This window comes from Heptranchias perlo, chromosome 35 (genome assembly GCF_035084215.1).
Source record: "Heptranchias perlo isolate sHepPer1 chromosome 35, sHepPer1.hap1, whole genome shotgun sequence".
Lineage (NCBI taxonomy): Eukaryota > Metazoa > Chordata > Chondrichthyes > Hexanchiformes > Hexanchidae > Heptranchias > Heptranchias perlo.
In genome coordinates, this window is record NC_090359.1 from 26,657,070 (window position 1) to 26,679,999 (window position 22,930).

At 44.2% G+C, this 22,930-nt stretch overlaps 1 protein-coding gene across 8 annotated transcripts in view; it reads right to left on the minus strand.

Moving 5' to 3' along the window:
* The window catches only part of LOC137302515 (uncharacterized), a 74,254-nt gene extending 63,432 nt beyond the window's left edge, over positions 1-10,822 (minus strand). For 4 of the 8 annotated variants that reach the window (XM_067972233.1, XM_067972237.1, XM_067972231.1 and 1 more), the window contains exons 1-9: positions 10,556-10,822; positions 7,758-7,868; positions 7,289-7,402; positions 5,759-5,869; positions 5,290-5,403; positions 3,914-4,024; positions 3,445-3,558; positions 1,899-2,009; positions 1,430-1,543 (exon numbers count right to left, since the gene is read on the minus strand). In XM_067972233.1, the coding sequence (XP_067828334.1) occupies positions 1,430-1,543; positions 1,899-2,009; positions 3,445-3,558; positions 3,914-4,024; positions 5,290-5,403; positions 5,759-5,869; positions 7,289-7,402; positions 7,758-7,868; positions 10,556-10,631 (976 nt within the window). In that variant the 5' untranslated portion in view covers positions 10,632-10,822. The remainder of the gene's footprint in view (positions 1-1,429; positions 1,544-1,898; positions 2,010-3,444; positions 3,559-3,913; positions 4,025-5,289; positions 5,404-5,758; positions 5,870-7,288; positions 7,403-7,757; positions 7,869-10,555) is intronic. The other 4 variants (XM_067972234.1, XM_067972236.1, XM_067972235.1 and 1 more) reach the window with 4 other exon arrangements.
* Between the last annotated feature and the right edge of the window lie 12,108 nt (positions 10,823-22,930).

Sequence of the window (22,930 nt, forward strand, 5' to 3'; positions counted from 1 at the left end):
GATATATTTGTTGAGTTAGTTGGTGAATGATTGTTCCCGATGATTACATACACATTGATGCAAGGCTGGGAGACCAGTGTGGAATCACGATATAATAATGTGAGTGGTGTCTGCTACCTGCGTAGTTTACAGTCAAAGAAAGACTAGTGTCTCTCTTTCTAAAGTAACGTTCTGATTTTGAAGGGGTGGAAGCCTATAGAAATATCTACAACATCTGTTGAAGATATAGAAACATCTAGAACAAGTCCACGAGCACTGTTAGAATGGATGGTAAACTAATGGAATGGTCTATGTCAACAGTTGGCTTGAGACAAGTTTGCACACTGTTGCCTGATTGATGTAATCAAGTATTGGAAGCTGTAATGAACCTTGCACTAAAGGATGCTATTGGAGGAGTCTCCTTATGTGACAAGATTTTAAAGAATCTTACATTTGTTGATGACATTCACTGTAGTATCATAGAATCATAGCATATTTCAGCACAGAAGGAAACCATTCGGCCCATCGTTCCTGTGCCGGCACCTCAAATGAGCTGTTGAATTTAATCCCACTCCCCAGCTTTTTCCCCATAAACCTGCAAATTAGTCCTCTTCTAGTACATGTCCAATTGAACTTAAAGCAACATCTGAAACAGATTTGCAGAGACTATCTGATAAGGTGTACATGGAGAGTAGAAAATGTGGATTACACATTAACGTAAAGAAGAGAAAGATTCTGTCATTTGGAAACCATCAGAAGGTGGAGATATTACAGTCGGAGGGGATGCAGTTAAAGAGGTGGAAAGTTTGTAAAACTTGGTGGGTCAGTGTCAGAGGATGGGAGTTGTGAAGAAGACATCAAAAGAAGGATTGGAACTTGATCTGCTGCTTTAAGAAGATTAAGCAGGATATGGAAAGCTAAAAATTGTTTTGCTAAAAACAAAGGTAAGAGTTTATGAAGCGATGGTTATCCCCATTTTATTATAACAATCTGAGTGCTGGAACATGAGAAAAGTTAATGAGCAAAAGGTACGAAGGGCAGATATGTGTTAGTTGAGAGGAATACTGGGGGAATCCAGGATATAAAGGATCAAGATTGATATAATAAGAACACGGCTTGGACAAGGAACAACGCTTATACAGATGGTCCAAGAAAGTCATATGTGATACTTTGGGCAGGTTTCAAGAACAGAAGCATCTGTAATACCTTTTGTGGCCCATCACACAGATGTGCAAGGGACAAGAAGCGAAGGACGACCAAGAAAGTGCTGCGTAGACAATTTCAAGAGTGACTTGTCAAAGGAAGTGATACAGATGACCAAAGCGGCCACAGCTAGTTCAGAACCGACAACACTGGAGTGAACATTGGTCCTTCCGTCACTACTGAGCTGATGGACAGGAATTGAGTCATCGTATTGTTTAAACAATAGGTCACATTGTCTGCCATTTACCTCCGGTCGTCGGATGTCCAGTGGTTGAGGTGGAACCATCTGGAGCGTTGGTTGTTGTTGATGTCTCAGTTGAAGCTGTTCCCTCAGTTGGGGTCTGTGCAATTGTTGTGGCTCCTGTTTAATATCAGGTTAGTTGGGTCAGGTTTACAATCAATGGTTTTTCTGTATTCCTTTCAGTCTGCCGTCCCATCAGAATGTCCCATCCTGTTACCCTATGTAATCGGCTCCATTTTGATGCTTCTCCCAAATCTTACTGGGGCCATTCCCTACTCCATATGACTCAACAGTGCACTGAACAACTGAACCAAGCGGAAGATTCTTTATCAGTTCAATATTTCACATTATGTTAAATATTTATCAATCAGGCACGGAATACAAATGAAACACATGTCCCTCTGCACCTTAACCCTGATAAGTGGCCACTTCAGTCCGTGTCTATAAACAATTGGTCACATTGTCAGCCATTTACCTTCTGTAGTCTGGGGCCCAGTGGATGAGATGGAAACATCTGGAGTGTTGGTGGCTGTTGGTGTCAAAGTTGACACTGAATCCTCAGTAGATGTTGCTGTTGGAGTGGAACCTGTTTGATATATTTGTTGAGTTAGTTGGTGAATGATTGTTCCCGATGATTACATATACATTGATGCAAGGCTGGGAGACCAGTGTGGAATCACGATATAATAATGTGAGTGGAGTGTGCTCCCTGTGCAGTTTACAGTCAAAGAAAGACTAGTATCTCTCTTTCTAAAGTAACGTTCTGATTTTGAAGGGGTGGAAGCCTATAGAAATATCTACAACATCTGTTGAAGATATAGAAACATCTGGAACAAGTCCACAAGCACTGTTAGAATGGATGGTAAACTAATGGAATGGTCTTTGTCAACAGTTGGCGTTAGACAAATTTGCACACTGTTGCCTGATTGATGTAATCAAGTATTGGAAGCTGTAATGAACCTTGCACTAAAAGATTATATTGGAGGAGTCTCCTCATGTGACAAGGTTTTAAACAATCTTACATTTGTTGATGACATTCACCGTAGTATCATAGAATCATAGCATATTTCAGCACAGAAGGAAACCATTCGGCCCATCGTTCCTGTGCCGGCACCTCAAATGAGCTGTCGAATTTAATCCCACTCCCCAGCTTTTTCCCCATAAACCTGCAAATTAGTCCTCTTCTAGCACATGTCCAATTGAACTTAAAGCAACATCTGAAACAGATTTGCAGAGACTATCTGATAAGGTGTACATGGAGAGTAGAAAATGTGGATTACACATCAACGTAAAGAAGAGAAAGATTCTGTCATTTGGAAACCATCAGAAGGTGGAGATATTACAGTCAGAGGAGATGCAGCTGAAGAGGTGGAAAGTTTGTAAAACTTGGTGGGTCAGTGTCAGAGGATGGGAGTTGTGAAGAAGACATCAAAAGAAGGATTGGAACTTGATCTGCTGCTTTGTGAAGATTAAGCAGGATATGGAAAGCTAAAAATTGTTTTGCTAAAAACAAAGGTAAGAGTTTATGAAGCGATGGTTATCCCCATTTTATTATAACAATCTGAGTGCTGGAACATGAGAAAAGTTAATGAGCAAAAGGTACGAAGGGCAGATATGTGTTAGTTGAGAGGAATACTGGGAGAATCCAGGATATAAAGGATCAAGATTGATATAATAAGAACACGGCTTGGACAAGGAACAACGCTTGTACAGATGGTCCAAGAAAGTCATATGTGATACTTTGGGCAGGTTTCAAGAACAGAAGCATCTGTAATACCTTTTGTGGCCCATCACACAGATGTGCAAGGGACAAGAAGCGAAGGACGACCAAGAAAGTGCTGCGTAGACAATTTCAAGAGTGACTTGTCAAAGGAAGGGATACAGATGACCAAAGCGGCCACAGCTAGTTCAGAACCGACAACACTGGAGTGAACATTGGTCCTTCCGTCACTACTGAGCTGATGGACAGGAATTGAGTCATCGTATTGTTTAAACAATAGGTCACATTGTCTGCCATTTACCTCCGGTCGTCGGATGTCCAGTGGTTGAGGTGGAACCATCTGGAGCGTTGGTTGTTGTTGATGTCTCAGTTGAAGCTGTTCCCTCAGTTGGGGTCTGTGCAATTGTTGTGGCTCCTGTTTAATATCAGGTTAGTTGGGTCAGGTTTACAATCAATGGTTTTTCTGTATTCATTTCAATCTGCCGTCCCATCAGAATGTCCCGTCCTGTTACCCTATGTAATCGGCTCCATTTTGATGCTTCTCCCAAATCTTACTGGGGCCATTCCCTACTCCATATGACTCAACAGTGCACTGAACAACTGAACCAAGCGGAAGATTCTTTATCAGTTCAATATTTCACATTATGATCAATATTTATCAATCAGGCGCAGAATACAATTGAAACACATGTCACTCGGCACCTTAACCCTGATAAGTGGCCTCTTCAGTCCGTGTCTATAAACAATTGGTCACATTGTCAGCCATTTACCTTCTGTAATCTGGGGCCCAGTGGATGAGATGGAAACATCTGGAGTGTTGGTGGCTGTTGGTGTCAAAGTTGACACTGAATCCTCAGTAGATGTTGCTGTTGGAGTGGAACCTGTTTGATATATTTGTTGAGTTAGTTGGTGAATGATTGTTCACGATGATTACATTCACATTCATGCAAGGCTGGGAGACCAGTGTGGAATCACGATATAATAATGTGAGTGGAGTGTGCTCCCTGTGTAGTTTACAGTCAAAGAAAGACTAGTATTTCTCTTTCTAAAGTAACGTTCTGATTTTGAAGGGGTGGAAGCCTATAGAAATATCTACAACATCTATAGAAGATATGGAAACATCTAGAACAAGTCCATGAGCACTGTTAGAATGGATGGTAAACTAATGGAATGGTCTATGTCAACAGTTGGCATGAGACAAGTTTGCACACTGTTGCCTGATTGTTGCCTGATTGATGTAATCAAGTATTGGAAGCTGTAATGAACCTTGCACTAAAAGATGCTATTGGAGGAGTCTCCTTATGTGACAAGATTTTAAAGAATCTTACATTTGTTGATGACATTCACCGTAGTATCATGGAATCATAGCATATTTCAGCACAGAAGGAAACCATTCGGCCCATCATTCCTGTGCCGGCACCTCAAATGAGCTGTCGAATTTAATCCCACTCCCCAGCTTTTACCCAATAAACCTGCAAATTAGTCCTCTTCTAGCACATGTCCAATTGAACTTAAAGCAACATCTGAAACAGATTTGCAGAGACTATCTGATAAGGTGTACATGGAGAGTAGAAAATGTGGATTACACATTGTCGTAAAGAAGAGAATGATTCTGTCATTTGGAAACCATCAGAAGGTGGACAAAGTACAGTCGGAGGGGATGCAGTTGAAGTGGTGGAAAAGTTTGTAAACCTTGGTGGGTCAGTGCCAGAGGATGGGAGTTGTGAAGAAGATATCAAAAGAAGGATTGGAACTTGATCTGCTGCTTTAAGAAGAATAAGCAGGATATGGAAAGCTAAAAATTGTTTTGCTAAAAACAAAGGTAAGAGTTTATGAAGCGATGGTTATCCCCATTCTATGATAACAATCTGAGTGCTGGAACATGAGAAAAGTTAATGAGCAAAAGGTACGAAGGGCAAATATGTGTTGGTTGAGAGGAATTCTGGGAGAATCCAGGATACAATGGATCAAGATTGATATAATAAGAACACGGCTTGGAAGGGATCCAAATGACTGAAGCGGCCACAGCTAGTTCAGAACCGACAACAGTGGAGTGAACCTTGGTCCTTGCGTCACTACTGAGCTGATGGACAGGAATTGAGTCATCGTATTGTTTAAACAATATGTCACATTGTCTGCCATTTACCTCCGGTCGTCGGATGTCCAGTGGTTGAGGTGGAAACATCTGGAGCATTGGTTGCTGTTGATGTCTCAGTTGAAGCTGTTCCCTCAGTTGGGGTCTGTCCAGTTGTTGTGGCTCCTGTTTAATATCAGGCTAGTTGGGTCAGTTTTACAATCAATGGTTTTTCTATATTCATTTCAATCTGCCGTCCCATCAGAATGTCCCATCCTCTTACCCTATGTAATCAGCTCCATATTGTTCCTTCTCCCAAATCTTACTGGGGCCATTCCCCACTCCATATGACTCAACAGTGCACTGAACAACTGAACCAAGCAGAAGATTCTTTATAAGTTAAATATTTCACATTATGATAAATATTTATCAATCAGGCACGGAAAATAATTTAAACAAATGTCCCTCTGCACCTTAACCCTGATAAGTGGCCACTTCAGTCCGTGTCTATAAACAATTGGTCACATTGTCAGCCATTTACCTTCTGTAATCTGGGGCCCAGTGGATGAGATGGAAACATCTGGAGTGTTGGTGGCTGTTGGTGTCAAAGTTGACACTGAATCCTCAGTAGATGTTGCTGTTGGAGTGGAACCTGTTTGATATATTTGTTGAGTTAGTTGGTGAATGATTGTTCCCGATGATTACATACACATTGATGCAAGGCTGGGAGACCAGTGTGGAATCACGATATAATAATGTGAGTGGTGTCTGCTACCTGCGTAGTTTACAGTCAAAGAAAGACTAGTGTCTCTCTTTCTAAAGTAACGTTCTGATTTTGAAGGGGTGGAAGCCTATAGAAATATCTACAACATCTGTTGAAGATATAGAAACATCTGGAACAAGTCCACGAGCACTGTTAGAATGGATGGTAAACTAATGGAATGGTCTTTGTCAACAGTTGGCGTTAGACAAATTTGCACACTGTTGCCTGATTGATGTAATCAAGTATTGGAAGCTGTAATAAACCTTGCACTAAAGGATTATATTGGAGGAGTCTCCTCATGTGACAAGGTTTTAAACAATCTTACATTTGTTGATGACATTCACCGTAGTATCATAGAATCATAGCATATTTCAGCACAGAAGGAAACCATTCGGCCCATCGTTCCTGTGCCGGCACCTCAAATGAGCTGTCGAATTTAATCCCACTCCCCAGCTTTTTCCCCATAAACCTGCAAATTAGTCCTCTTCTAGCACATGTCCAATTGAACTTAAAGCAACATCTGAAACAGATTTGCAGAGACTATCTGATAAGGTGTACATGGAGAGTAGAAAATGTGGATTACACATCAACGTAAAGAAGAGAAAGATTCTGTCATTTGGAATCCATCAGAAGGTGGAGATATTACAGTCGGAGGGGATGCAGTTGAAGAGGTGGAAAAGTTTGTAAACCTTGGTGGGTCAGTGACAGAGAATGGGAGTTGTGAAGAAGACATCAAAAGAAGGATTGGAACTTGATCTGCTGCTTTAAGAAGATTAAGCTGGATATGGAAAGCCACAAATTGTTTTGTGAAAAACAAAGGTAAGAGTTTATGAAGCGATGGTTATTCCCATTTTATTATAACAATCTGAGCGCTGGAACATGAGAAAAGTTAATGAGCAAAAGGTACGAAGGGCAAATATGTGTTGGTTGAGAGGAATACTGGGAGAATCCAGGATACAAAGGCTCAAGATTGATATAATAAGAACACGGCTTGGACAGGTGGTCCAAGAAAGTCATATGTGATACTTTGGGCAGGTTTCAAGAATAGAAGCATCTGTAATACCTTTCATGGTCCGACACACAGATGTGCAAGGGACAAGAAGCTAAGGACGAACAAGAAAGTGCTGTGTGGACAATTTCAAGAGTGACTTGTCAAAGGAAGGGATACAGATGACTGAAGCGGCCACAGCTCGTTCAGAACCGACAACAGTGGAGTGAACATTAGTCCTTCCGTCACTACTGAGCTGATGGACAGGAAATTGAGTCATAGTATTGTTTAAAGAATAGGTCACATTGTCTGCCATTTACCTCCGGTCGTCGGATGTCCAGTGGTTGAGGTGGAAACATCTGGAGCTTTGGTTGTTGTTGATGTCTCAGTTGAAGCTGTTCCCTCAGTTGGGGTCTGTGCAATTGTTGTGGCTCCTGTTTAATATCAGGTTAGTTGGGTCAGGTTTACAATCAATGGTTTTTCTGTATTCATTTCAATCTGCCGTCCCATCAGAATGTCCCGTCCTGTTACCCGATGTAATCGGCTCCATTTTGATGCTTCTCCCAAATCTTACTGGGGCCATTCCCTACTCCATATGACTCAGCAGTGCACTGAACAACTGAACCAAGCGGAAGATTCTTTATCAGTTCAATATTTCACATTATGATCAATATTTATCAATCAGGCACAGAATACAATTGAAACACATGTCACTCGGCACCTTAACCCTGATAAGTTGCCTCTTCAGTCCGTGTCTATAAACAATGGGTCACATTGTCAGCCATTTACCTTCTGTAGTCTGGGGCCCAGTGGATGAGATGGAAACATCTGGAGTGTTGGTGGCTGTTGGTGTCAAAGTTGACACTGAATCCTCAGTAGATGTTGCTGTTGGAGTGGAACCTGTTTGATATATTTGTTGAGTTAGTTGGTGAATGATTGTTCCCGATGATTACATACACATTGATGCAAGGCTGGGAGACCAGTGTGGAATCACGATATAATAATGTGAGTGGAGTGTGCTCCCTGTGTAGTTTACAGTCAAAGAAAGACTAGTATTTCTCTTTCTAAAGTAACGTTCTGATTTTGAAGGGGTGGAAGCCTATAGAAATATCTACAACATCTATAGAAGATATGGAAACATCTAGAACAAGTCCATGAGCACTGTTAGAATGGATGGTAAACTAATGGAATGGTCTATGTCAACAGTTGGCTTGAGACAAGTTTGCACACTGTTGCCTGATTGATGTAATCAAGTATTGGAAGCTGTAATGAACCTTGCACTAAAGGATGCTATTGGAGGAGTCTCCTTATGTGACAAGATTTTAAAGAATCTTACATTTGTTGATGACATTCACCGTAGTATCATAGAATCATAGAATATTTCAGCACAGAAGGAAACCATTCGGCCCATCGTTCCTGTGCCGGCACCTCAAATGAGCTGTCGAATTTAATCCCACTCCCCAGCTTTATCCCCATAAACCTGCAAATTAGTCCTCTTCTAGCACATGTCCAATTGAACTTAAAGCAACATCCGAAACAGATTTGCAGAGACTATCTGATAAGGTGTACATGGAGACTAGAAATGTGGATTACACATTAACGTAAAGAGAATGATTCTGTCATTTGGAAACCATCAGAAGGTGGACAAATTACAGTCAGAGGGGATGCAGTTGAAGAGGTAGAAAAGTTTGTAAACCTTGGTGGGTCAGTGTCAGAGGATGGGAGTTGTGAAGAAGACATCAAAAGAAGGATTGGAACTTGATCTGCTGCTTTGAGAAGATTAAGCAGGATATGGAAAGCCAAAAATTGTTTTGTTAAAAACATTGGTAAGAGTTTATGAAGCGATGATTATCCCCATTTTATTATAACAATCTGAGTGCTGGAAGATGAGTAAAGTTGATGATCAAAAGGTACGAAACAACAACAACAACAACAACAACAACAACAACAACAACAACAACAGCTTGCATTTACACTGCGCCGTTAACATCGTAAAACATCTCAAGGCAAATCACAGGAGCGATTATCAGACAAAAACTAACACCGAGCCAAAGAAGGAGATATTAGGACAGGTGACCAAACGCTTGGTCGAAAAGATAGGTTTTAAGCATTGTCTTAAAGGAGGAGAGAGAGAGGGGGTGAGTGGCAGAGAGGTTTAGGGAGGGAATTCCAGAGCTTATGGCCTTGGCAGCTCATGGCATGTCTGCCAATAGTAGGACAAAGGAAGTGGGGGACGCGTAAGAGGCCATAATTGGAGGGGCGCAGAGATCTCGGAGAGTTGTAGGGCTGGAGGTGGTTACAGGGATAGGGAGGGGGGCGAGACCACGAAGGGATTTGAACATGAGGATGAGGATTTTAAAATCGAGGCGTTGCTGGACCAGCAGCCAATGTAAGTCAGTGAGCACAGGGTGAACAGGACTTGGTGCGAGACAGGATATGGGCAGCAGAGTTTTGGATGAACACAAGTTTACAGAGGGTGGAAGATGGGAGCCCAGCCTGCAGAACATTGGAATATTCAAGTCTGGAGGTAACAAAAGCATGGATGAGGGTTCCAGCAGCGGCTGAGCTGAGGCAGGGGCGATCTTGCACAGCCATACTTTTGTATTCATCACACCAATGGTTTTAAAATTGTTACCTTTGTTTCTATTTTTATAAGTGCTCTTTAGATGAGAGACATATGAAGAGCTGCGTAATCTAATTAAACACGAGAGCAAATTGCACTAAATTCCTTTGCAACACCTGTTCTCATTAAATACACACCTTGATGCTTTTGGCAGGTATTCCTCTTTAGGAAATTGATAACCTGATTCGAATTGATAGGTTAGTACCTTCACTGTAAGAGTGGACAAAATAATTAAGACAGAATTATACAGTGCACAAAGAGGCCATTCAGCCCATCATGCCTGTGCCGGCTCTTTGAAAGAGCTATCCAATTAGTCCCGCTCCCCCCGCTCTTTCCCCATAGTCCTGAAAAAGATTTTCTTTTCGAGTATTTATCCAATTCCCTTTTGAAAGTTACTATTGAATCTACTTCCACCGCCCTTTCAGGCTCCCAACGCCTTGATTTTAAAATTCCCATCCTTGTGTTCAAATCCCTCCATGGTCTCGCCCCCCTCCCTATCTCTGTAACCTCCTCCAGCCCCTAAGACCCTCCGAGATCTCCGCGCTCCTCCAATTCTGGCCTCTTGAGCATCCCCGATTTCCTTCACCCCGCCATCGGCAGCCGTGCCTTCATCTGTCTAGGCCCTAAGCTCTGGAATTCCCTCCCTAAACCTCTTTGTCTATCTACCCCTCTCTCCTCCTTAAAACCTTTCTGACCAAGCATTTGGTCACCTGTCCTAATGTCTCCTTCTTTGGCTTGGTGTCAATTTTTGTCTTTTCCCATCTCCTGGTCAACATCCCGCCCTCAAAAATGTGCAAACTCTCTGCTTCACTAGCCTCATTCTCAAGTAATTAATTGCTCGTGAACAGCTTTAAGACATCAAGAAGACTCTTTACAAATACAAGGCTTTCTTTTCCTGTCACATTATTCAGCCCCGCAGTTTGAAGTAGAATATTTATCAGTAGGAAATGATGTCACCACTTACCTGATGATGCAAACTCTGAAGAAAGCAAGTAGCATAAAAACAGCACCTTTTGCAATCTGTACTCAGTGCTGTTCATCTTTTATTGTACACATGAAAATCACAGCCCCAAGTCAAAGTCAAAATAATTCCTAGTGCAAGTGTCTAAAATTAAATAAATATCCAACTGCAGAAAATTCAAAGAGGTCCTGGCTGGCGTTTTAAGTTGAAGCTGAAATGAGAAGTAGCCCAGAGTTACAAAGCTGCTCAAAGATCGTTAATTGCTGAGACTGATTGTCAACTAAGAGTAAGATAGCTTCACTGAGGATAATTATAAACTTCTTTGCATCATTATGGGATGTAAGAGGCACCCCGTGACCCACTGTGAGTCAGTCCCACATCATCATTTTCAGTGAAAACACAAGGTTACTTAATGAACTTTGTACTGGTTACATCATTGGCGATGATACTTAATGATTCTCAATTCCAAATAAACCCCCTGGCCTTGGCTGAGAGGCTACAGTTATAAGAACATAAGAACATAAGAAATAGGAGCAGGAGTAGGCCAATCGGCCCCTCGAGCCTGCTCCGCCATTCAATAAGATCATGGCTGATCTGATCCTAACCTCAAATCTAAATTCATGTCCAATTTCCTGCCCGCTCCCCGTAACCCCTAATTCCCTTTACTTCTAGGAAACTGTCTATTTCTGTTTTAAATTTATTTAATGATGTAGCTTCCACAGCTTCCTGGGGCAGCAAATTCCACAGACCTACTACCCTCTGAGTGAAGAAGTTTCTCCTCATCTCAGTTTTGAAAGAGCAGCCCCTTATTCTAAGATTATGCCCCCTAGTTCTAGTTTCACCCATCCTTGGGAACATCCTTACCGCATCCACCCGATCAAGCCCCTTCACAATCTTATATGTTTCAATAAGATCGCCTCTCATTCTTCTGAACTCCAATGAGTAGAGTCCCAATCTACTCAACCTCTCCTCATATGTCCACCCCCTCATCCCCGGGATTAACCGAGTGAACCTTCTTTGTACTGCCTCGAGAGCAAGTATGTCTTTTCTTAAGTATGGAGACCAAAACTGTATGCAGTATTCCAGGTGCGGTCTCACCAATACCTTATATAACTGCAGCAATACCTCCCTGTTTTTATATTCTATTCCCCTAGCAATAAAAGCCAATATTCTGTTGGCCTTCTTGATCACCTGCTGCACCTGCAAACTAACTTTTTGATTTTCTTGCACTAGGACCCCCAGATCCCTTTGTACTGCAGTACTTTCCAGTTTCTCGCCATTAAGATAATAACTTGCTCTCCGATTTTTCCTGCCAAAGTGCATAACCTCACATTTTCCAATATTGTATTGCATCTGCCAAATCTCCGCCCACTCACCCAGCCTGCCTATATCCCCTTGTAGGTTTTTTATGTCCTCCTCACTCTCTACTTTCCCTCCCATCATTGTATCATCTGAAAACTTTGATATGTTACACTCGGTCCCCTCCTTCAAATCGTTAATATAGATTGTAAAGAGTTGGGGACCCAGCACCGACCCCTGCGGAACACCACTGGCCACTGGTTGCCAGTCCGAGAATGTACCATTTATCCCAACTCTCTGCTTCCTGTTAGATAACCAATCCTCCACCCATGCCAGAATATTACCCCCAATCCAGTGATTCTTTATCTTGAGCAATAATCTTTTATGTGGCACCTTGTCGAATGCCTTCTGGAAGTCTAAATACACTACGTCCACTGGTTCCCCTTTATCCACCCTGTACGTTATATCCTCAAAGAACTCAAGCAAATTTGTCAGACATGACTTCCCCTTCGTAAAGCCATGCTGACTTTGTCCTATTAAATTATGTTTATCCAAATGTTCTGCTACTGTCTCCTTAATAATAGACTCCAAAATTTTACCCACCACAGATGTTAGGCTAACTGGTCTATAATTTCCAGCCTTCTGCCTACTACTCTTTTTAAATAAGGGTGTTACATTAGCAGTTTTCCAATCTGCCGGGACCTTTGCCGAGTCCAGAGAATTTTGGAAAATTATTACCAAAGCATCCACAATCCCTACTGCCACTTCCCTCAAGACCCTAGGATGTAAGCCATCAGGTCCAGGGGATTTATCCGCCTTAAGTCCCATTAATTTACTGAGTACCAATTCCTTAGTGATTTTAATCGTATTTAGCTCCTCCCCCCCCCCAGAGCCCCCTGTTTGTCCAGTGTTGGGATATTCTTAGTGTCCTCTACCGTAAAGACTGAAACAAAATATTTGTTCAGCATTTTTGCCATCTCCATGTTTCCCACCATTAATTTCCCGGTCTCATCCTCTAAGGGACCTACGTTTGCCTTAGCCACCCTTTTTCTTTTTATATAACTGTAGAAACTCTTGCTATCTGTTTTTATATTTTTTGCTAATTTATTTACATAATCTATCTTCCCTTTCTTAATCAATCCTTTCGTTACTTTTTGCTGTCTTTTGAAGACTTCCCAATCTTCTATACTTCCACTAAGTTTGGCTACCTTATATGTCCTTGTTTTTAGTCGGATACTGTCCTTAATTTCTTTACTTAGCCACGGATGGCTGTCATTTCTTTTACACCCTTTTTTCCTCAGTGGAATATATATTTTTTGAAAGTTGTAAAATAACTCCTTAAATGAACACCACTGTTCATGTACCGTCTTACCCTTTAATCTATTTTCCCAGTCCACTTTAATCAATTCCGCTCTCATACCATCATAGTCTCCTTTATTCAAGCTCAGTACACTTGTTTGAGAACCAACCTTCTCACCCTCTAATTGGATATGGAATGTAACCATGTTATGGTCACTCATTCCAAGGGGATCCTTAACTAGGACATTATTAATTAATCCTGGCTCATTACACAGGACCAGGTCCAAGGTTGCTTGCCCCCTTGTAGGTTCAGTTACATACTGCTCAAGAAATCCATCCCTGATGCACTCAATAAACTCTTCCTCAAGGCTACCCTGCCCAATTTGATTTGTCCAGTTAATATGATAGTTAAAATCCCCCATAATTATAGCTGTTCCCTTATTATATGCCCCGACTATTTCCTGATTAATACTTCTTCCAGCAGAGTTGCAACTATTAGGAGGCCTATATACTACGCCCACGAGTGTTTTTTGCCCCTTATGCTGACACTTTCACACTTAACAAACTTCAGGGACTTATCAATGCGATATAGGGGTTGCCAACCCTCCAGGATTGGCCTGGAGTCTCCAGGAATTGAAGATTAATATCCAGGACACTGCTGCAAACAAAACACCCAGGAGAAAAAATCATAGGGGCAATAAACAAAATTGTGTGTATGTTCATTACCTTTCAACACCTCTATTTATTAGTTATAAAAAATATTGGAGATGAGGGAAAAAAAGGGTTGTTTGACTGACAGCCAAGAGTCATCCAATTGGATCACGAAGAGTCTGTTCGCTTTCGGATTGACCGTGGGTAGGTGGTGCACTGCAAGGATGGGGGTGTTGGGCGACCAATGGCAGGAACTTGGGGTGGGGGGGGGGCGGTGGGGCAGTTGGTGGCAGGAGGTCACGTGATGAAGTCCTGCAGGAATACCAGAGATTGGCAACCCCTAATGCAACAGAGTTACTCAAGAGTTCTGGTCTTCAATCTGATCCGAGCTCACGAAAGCAAGAGACCACCTGTAGTCAGTAGTCTCACACTGCTCAGGGTTCACCGCAGGCAGCAGTATAACTCCAGCCCAGTGCAAAGCCACATTCCATGAAAAAAATTACTCAGGCGCTAGAATCCTTTGGACCATTCATAAATTTACTTTTCAACCTTTAGAATGCTTGTGCTGAAGCTCCTTTACAATGAGCAGCTGCCCGGAAACTGCAAACTGTTCCTGCCCTCCCTTATACTCCTGTAAAATCACCTCTCAGACACCTCCTTTTCAAGTCCTCCAGATTCGATTATTCCAATGGTCTCCGTAAACATGAGTTCACCCAAAGCTCTGCTGCCCGTATCCTAACTCGCACCAAGTCCTGTTCACCCATCACCCCCTGTGCTCGCTGACCTACACTGGCTCCCAGTCCGGTAACGCCTCGATTTTAAAATTCTCAGGCTTGTTTTCGAATCCCTCCATGGCCTCGGCCCCTCCCCTATCTCTGTAACCTCCTCCAGCCCTACAACCCTCCGAGATCTCTGTGCTCCTCCAACTCTGGCCTCTTGCGCATCCCTGATTTTCATCGCTCCACCATTGGCGGCTGTGCCTTCAGCTGCCGCCAATTCCCTCCCTAAACCCCTCCACCTCTCTCTCTCCTCCTTTAAGATGCTCCTTAAAACCTACCTCTTTGACCAAGCTTTTGGTCACCTGTCCTAATATCTCCTTACTTGGCTCAGTGTCAGATTTTCCTTGAGAACACTCCTGTGAAGCGCCTTGGGGACATTTTACTACGTTAAAGGCGCTATATAAATGCAAGTTGTTGTTGTTGTGAAGAGCCCAAGTTTTTCCAGTCTTTCCTCATAACTCATAGGAATTGCTCGACGAAAAGGTCCATCTGGTTCACCTTCTACCATCCTGGTCATCGCACGATACAACAATAATGGATTTGTTGACTAACCAGGCCCCTGACGCTGGGGATGAGCCTCATTGTTCTTCTCTGCACTGTTTCCAAGGCTCAGATGTCTCCCTTGTGCCTCTGCAACCAGAACTGGACACAGTGCTCAAGGTGCAGTCTGGTCAGAGCCCCTGTCGAGTTTGATCAGGACCTCTTCTGACTTTGTGACCATTTCTCCTGCGATACTTGGGCCCACACATGTTGTTGATTGTTTTTGCGAACACAATCTGATCACAAATTCACATGAGTGTCGGCTCTCACCTCTGAGTCTGAAAGTTGTGGGTCCGAGACTCACTCCAGAGACTCGAAGAAGGAACTTGCATTTATGTCGCATAAATCATATCCTCAGGACGTCCCAAAGTGCTTCACAGCCAATTCAGTACTTTCGGAGTGCAGTCAATGTTGTAACGTAGGAAACGGGGCAGCCAATTTGCACATGCAAGATAATGAAATAAATGACCAGATAATCTGTTTTAATGATGTTGGTTGAGGGATAAATATTGGCCAGGACACCAGGGAGAACTCCCCTTCGAAATAGTGGCCATGGGATCTTTTACCTCCACCTGAGAGGGCAGACGAGGCCTCAGTTTAAAGTCTTATCCGAAAGTGCAGCACTCCCTCAGTCATGCATTAGGAATGTCAGCTTGGATTATGTGCTCAAGTCTCTGGAGTGGGGGTCAAAGGTGAGAGTGCTACCAACTGAGCCACGGCTGGCACGGTACCAGTATGGTCTCCAGTTCCCTATTCTAAGTTAACTGTAGTTTTCCATTATCAAATTCCACATAACTTTTTGCTCAATTAAGCAGTAACCTAGCAACAGCAAATGATTATGCAAAAATACATATACACAAAGGGAGGGGCACAAAAACATTCTCGAACTGATCACTATTTCGTCATCGGCAGCATGGTGCAATGGGAAGATTTCGGTTCAATATAACTGGTTAATTTAGGAAATAAAAATCTTTCTCAACAGTAAGAGATCAGAGGTTAGGTTTTAACTCATTTATAATGTAAATCAATGCATTTCACCAGGTTGATCTGTCAAACAGGTTGGAGATTGATCGAGCTGATAAAGTTCTTTTGTCCCAGTTGAGTAGCAGCCTGGCCATTTCAGGTTTGTTTTCTCATTTTGCTGTGCTCAAGAAATTTAAAACATTAAAAGGATTCGATAAGGTAGCCACGGAGAAATTATTCCCTCTGGTGGGCCAATCAAAAGCAAGGGGACTTAATGTTAAAACTAGAGCGAAATCAGGAAGCATTTATTAACACAAAATCTGGAATTCTCTTCCCCCAAAAATATGGGGATGCTGGGGGCTAATTGGAACTTTCAAGACTGAGATCAGTAGATTTTTGTTAGGTAAGGATATCAAGGGCTATGGAGCTAAGGTGGGTAAATGGAGTTGAGATGTTGGTCAGCCATGATCTGATTGAATGACGAAGTAGACTCGAGGGGCTGAATGGTCTCCTCCTGTTCGTAATGTTCCCACCCGACTCTTCCCACTACAGTATCCAGCGTTTTCTTGAATGATCCAGGGTCCTGGCCCCATCAATCATTCCTGGCATCTTGAACCGTCTGTGTAAAGAAAAGCTTCCTGTCTTCTGTATTAAATCTTCTTATCACGAGACCATAAGGTAAATAGAGAGGCCAGTGAAGGCCGTCTTAGTTCATCCATTTCGTCCCACCACCCTCACTGTTTCACACTCCCGTTAATAATTGCTGCCTGGCTTTTGGAGAACACCTCCCATTGGTGTTCAGCCATCCAACACCTCAACCAACTTACCATCTGTCGCACTTCAAAGCAAACAGGGGTGATATTTGTTTCTCTGCTGCCCCGTTTGTGCTCAAAAATGGGACTGATAGTAGAACCACAATGAAGCAACTGTTCGTCCCATCGATTTCCGGCCACTTTGATGTCTGATTCAATTTTCAGGCAGATCTGAGTCCAGGGGACCAGTGCTCCTGTCAGGAACAGGCATGTTCATGCACCTTGGGGTCAATTGAGGTCATTTAGACTCTGACGCCATTTTCCTCTCTGCCCACCTGTCTACCGCCAGTTCCCACTCACCAATCTTCGGTGGTGCAAATTGAGAGGCAGCTATTTCCAGTGCCACTCAAGTGGGTCCTCGGCCCTGCACCTCTTCCTCACCTACATGCTGCCCCTTGGCGACATCATCCTCAGACACGGGCTCAGCTTCCATATGTACACTGACGACATCCAGCTCTACTTCTCCACCCCTCTCTCCACCCCTCAGCTGCCTAGACCCTTCCTTAGCCTTTCCACCTCTCTGTCTCCCTCTCTCCCTCTGACCCTCCCTATAACCCACTCTTTTGACCAAGCTTCCTAATATCTCCTTCTTTGGCTCAGCGCCCATTTTTTGATTAAACCGCCTTGGGATTACTCTTCCACTGCCTCTGTGATGTCAGGCTGCTTGTCCGACATCCAGTCATGGATAAGCAGAAATTTCCTCCATTGGGAAGACCAAAGTCATTGTCTTTGGCCCCCACCACAAACTCCATTCCCTTGCCACTGACTCCATCCCCCTCCCTGGCCACTGTCTCAGGCTGAACCAGACTGTTTGCAACCTCAATGTCCTATTCGACCCTGAGCTGAGTCTCTGACCCCATATCAGTTCCATCTCCAAGACCACTGTAACATCAACCGTCTCAACCCCTGTCTCAGCCCATCTGCTGCTGAAACTCTCATCCATGCCTTTGTCACCACCAGACTTGACCAGTGCTCTCCTGGCCAGTCTCCTTTCCTCCACCCACCATAAACATTCACTCCCTTCACCACCGGCGCACAGTGGCTGCTGTGTGTACTATCTGCAGCAACTCGCCAAGGCTTCTTCGACAGCACCTCCCAAACCCACGGCCTCTACCATCTAGAAGGACAAGGGCAGCAGGCACATGGGAACAACAGCACCTGCACGTTCCCCTCCAAGTCACACACCATCCCGACTTGGAAATACATTGGCCGTTCCTTCATCGTCACTGGGTCAAAATCCTGGAACTCCCTTCCTAACAGCACTGTGGGAGAACCGTCAACACACGGACTGCAGCGGTTCAAGAAGGCGGCTCACCACCACCTTCTCAAGGGCAATTAGGGATGGTTAAATGCTGGCCTTACCAGCGAGGCCCACATCCCATGAACAAATAAAAGAAAAACTTCAGCTCATCCAAAACTTGGCTGCCCATATCCTATCCTGAACCATCCTGTATGCCTGAATGCTAGCCCACATCAAGTCCTCTCACCCATCGCCCCTGTGCTCGCTGACCTACATTGGCTCCTGGTCCCCCAAAGTCTCAAATTTAAAATTCCCATTCTTGTGTTCAAATCCCTCCCTATCTCTGTGACCTCCTCCAGCCCTACAACCCTCCCACTACCCTTTGCTCCTCTGACTCTTGTGGCTCACACCCTCCCTTCCCCCCACCATTGGCGGCTGTGGCCTTCTACTGCCTAGGCCCCTAACCCTGGAATTCCCTCCCTTAACCCCTTTATCTCACCAACTCTCTCCTCTAAGATGCTCCTTAAAACCTACCTCTTTAATCAAGCTTTTGGGCACCCCTCCAAATATCGCCTGCTTACGCTTGGTGTACATTTTCTTTGATGATGCCTCTGTGAGGTGCCTTAGGAAATTTTTCTGCATTCAGGTGCAATATAAATGCAAATTTTTATTGTTAACTATTGAACTGAAACTAACACTCTGAGGCAACCAAACAGCTGCATTAATCGTAAATGTATCTAGTTTTCAAATGTTTATTACCCTTTAATCATCCTTCATCACATTGATGTCCTCATTTAACCAGGATAAGTCATTGCACTGGCAATATAGCAATAATTTATATATGGCTGTGTCATTTTAAATGCGAAATGTAGTCTAATTTATTCGGGGCAAGGAATTCTCCTTTATCTCAGTGTAGATTATTTCCTGATGGTAAGCTCAAAGATCCTTTGGCAGAGACTGAGCAAAGATCAGGGTTATTGTTCAACAGTAGCGTTCCACTCTTAAACAGCTCACTGCTCTGTTATTTGCTTTTTTTTATGCCTCACAGTTATTTAAACATTCCACTAAATGTGCACATTCTGCATCCAATCTCCTCTTAACAACTACCTGCATTTATATAGCGCCTTTAACATAGTAAAATGTCCCAAGGCGCTTCACAGGAGCGATTATCAAACAAAAATTAAGGAGATATCACCTCAGGTGACCAAAAGCTTGATCAAACAGGTGGGTTTTAAGGAGCATCCTAAAGGAGGAGAGAGAGGAGAGAGAGGCGGAGAGTTTAGGGAGAGAATTCCAGAGCTTAGGGCCCAGGCAGCTGAAGGCACGGCCGCCAATGAAAGGGTGATGAAAATCAGGGATGCGCAAGAAGCCAGAGTTGGGGTTACCGCAGAGATCTCGAAGGGTTGTAGGGGCTGTAGGGGTCTCCAGGGATAGGGAGGGAACGAGGCCATGGAGGGATTTGAAGACGAGGATAAGAATCTCGAAATCAAGACGTTTCGCCAAAGGCCTAGGTTTGGATTTTAATTGCCGGTGGGAGTCATGCGGCCAGGGTCGGAGGTGAACGACAAACTGTCCGACCCTCCACAGCGTGAGGCCTGGGAGATATTAATGTCCGGGCCTCACCTGCACACTTACCATCAGTCTCCCGCACGGATCCGGCAGGAACGGGGCTCTCGGGCGGCAGGAGGCCGGGGGGGGCTGAAGGAACGGTCGTGAGAGCCTCATGGTCAGGGGGAGGGGGAGGGGGGAGGGGGGAGGGGGGAGGCCCAACCCTCCCTTGTGGGGCCTGGAGGGAATAAATGCAGGCATTGCCAGTGATACCCACATCCCGAATATTAATTAGAAAAAAGTGGCTGCTCCATTTTTAACTGCCCGCTTGCCTGGTTTTCACCGGTTGGACAGGGTTGAAATCAGACCATCAGTGAACTTTCCTTTTTTACCCTCTACGTGTCCTCGAGATTTTTATCTCTACTTGATAACCGTTGTATGTTGTTATGTTCTAAAGATTTAAAACCTGATTAAAAACATTTGAAGCTTATCTGAGATTGGGCTCTTTAGACAGAGCCAAGGCTCCTTCGACAGCACCGCCCAAACCCACGACCTTTACCACCTAGAAGGACAAGGGCAGCAGGCACATGGGAACAACACCACCTGCACGTTCCCCTCCAAGTCACACACCATCCCGACTTGGAAATATATCGGCTGTTCCTTTCATCGTCGCTGGGTCAAAATCCTGGAATTCCCTTCCTAACAGCACTGTGGGAGAACCTTCACCACACGGACTGCAGCGGTTCAAGAAGGCAGCTCACCACCACCTTCTCAAGGGCAATTAGGGATGGGCAATAAATGCCGGCCTCGCCAGCGACGCCCACATCCCATGAACGAATTTTTTTTAAAGTTACGTGCCACTTTTGTTTCCATTATGTGCTGGCAGTATAACTCAGGTCTCAGAGCCAACCTGGCTCCCGAAGAAAGAAAGAAAGAACTTGTATTTTTATAGCGCCTTTCACAACCTCAGGACGTCCCATAGGGCATTACAGCCAATTAAGTACTTTTGAAGTGTAGTCACTGTTGTAATGTAGGAAGCGCAGCAGCCAATTTGTGCACAGCAAGATCCCACAAACAGCAATGTGATAGTGACCAGATCATCTGTTTTTTAGTAATGTTGGTTGAGAGATAAATATTGGCCCAGGACACCGGGGAGAACTCCACTGCTTTTCTTCAAAACTGCGCCATGGGAACTTTTACGTCCACCTGAGAGGGCCTCAGTTTAGCATCTCATCCAAAAGACAGCACCTCCGACAGTGCAGCGCTCCCTCAGTACCAGCACTGGGAGTGTCAGCCTGGATTATGTGCTCAAATCCACTATAATGATGTCAAGGCCTTGGAGAGGCCGGGATCAGCAAACTCAGCACAAGCCGGGGATCAAAGCTGGGATCAGCTCTCATCTGATTGAATGGTGGAGCAGGTTCGAGGGGCCGTATAGCCTACTCCTGCTCCTATTTCTTATGGAGTTATCCCACTGGCCTGCCTGGCCTTGTAACACCGAGCCATGGGAGGAAGGTCAGCTAACAGCATCCATCACGATGATTACATGGAGAGGGTGCAGAGGAGATTTACCAGAATGGTACCAGGGATGAGGAACTTCAGTTATATGGAGAGACTGGAGAAGCTGGGATTGTTCTCCTTAGAGCAGAGAAGGTTAAGGGGAGATTTAATAGAGGTGTTCAAAATCATGAAGGGTTTTGATAGAGTAAATAAAGAGAAACTGTTTCTACTGGTCGGTAACCAGAGGACACAGATTTAAGGTAATTGTTAAAAGGATCGGGGGAGGATGAGGAAATTTTTTTTACGCAGCGAGTTGTTCTGATCTGGAATGCGCTGCCTGAAAGGGCGGTGGAAGCAGATCCAATAATAACTTTCAAAAGGGAATTGGATAAATACTTGAAAAGGAATTTGCAGGGCTATGGGGAAAGAGCAGGGGAGTGGAACTATTTGGTAGCTCTTTCAAAGAGCTGGCACAGGCATGATGGGCTGAATGGCCTCCTTCTGTGCTGTCTGACTCTATGAAAAGGTAAATCATGGAGCAATAGCTCACCTTTGGCCATGACAGTAGGACAATGGCACACCGGCCCAAACTGGTGACATTCATTGCCCGGGAAACTCTAGGATTGATGTCACAGGGTCTTGACACAAAAAGTAATGAACACTTGGGGTGGGTGCCCGGTTCCGGTGATCGAGGTATCACTCTGGAACCATGTGGCAGATAGTTGGATGCTGTACTGGAGAGACTGTAGGTTTTTCTAGATGGATAGGGTTAGCATGTTGGCAGCAGTGGCTCAGTGGATGGCACTCTGACCTCTGAACCATAAAGGTCATGGGTTCAAGACCCACTCTAGAGACTTAAGTACAAAATATGGGCTGATGCTCTCAGTGTTAGTACCGCACTGTCAGAGGTGCCATCTTTCAGATGAGACGTTAAACCAAGGCCCCGTCTGCCCTCTCAGGTGGACGTAACAGATCCCACGGCCACTATTTGTCGAAGGGCAGGAGAGTTCTCCCTGGTGTCTCAACATCATTAAAAAAAGCAGATAATCTGGTCATTATCTCATTGCTGTGTGTGGGATCTTGCTGTGTGCAAATTGGCTGCTGTGTTTCCTACATGTGACAACACTTCAAAAATCTGTCATTGGCTGGAAAGTGCTTTGGGACGTCCTGAGGCCGTGAAAGTCGCTATAGAAATGCAAGTCCTTTCCATCTTTCTTTAGATGGGTCGAATAGACCTTCCTCATCCATGCTGATCTTGTGACGACAGTTCGTTGGACCTCGGAGGAGACGGGCATGCTGGCAGACTGACATACCTGACTGGAATACCACACTTTGCCCTGTAATCATGCAGAAACAACTGGTTGGTGAGGACATTTGAAGGATTAGTTGACAGAATCTGACACCGAGCCACATAAGGAGATATTAGGACAGGTGGCTGAAAGCTTGGTCAATGATGTAGGTTTTAAGGAGCCTCTTAAAGGAGGAGAGATAGGCGGAGAGGTTTAGAGAGGGATTTCCAAAGTTTAGGGCCCAGGGAGCTGAAGGCACGGCCGCCAATGGCGGAGCGATGAAAATCAGGACTGCGCAAGGGGCCAGAATTGGAGGAGTGCAGAGATCTGGGAGGGTTGCAGGGCTGGAGGAGGATTGGTTATGAAGGATCAAATCTAATGAGGGGAAATGTTGCTTGGTATGTAGGTGTGTGCAGTATTGGGCAGCAGGGACAGCAAGTGATTAGGAAGGCAAATGG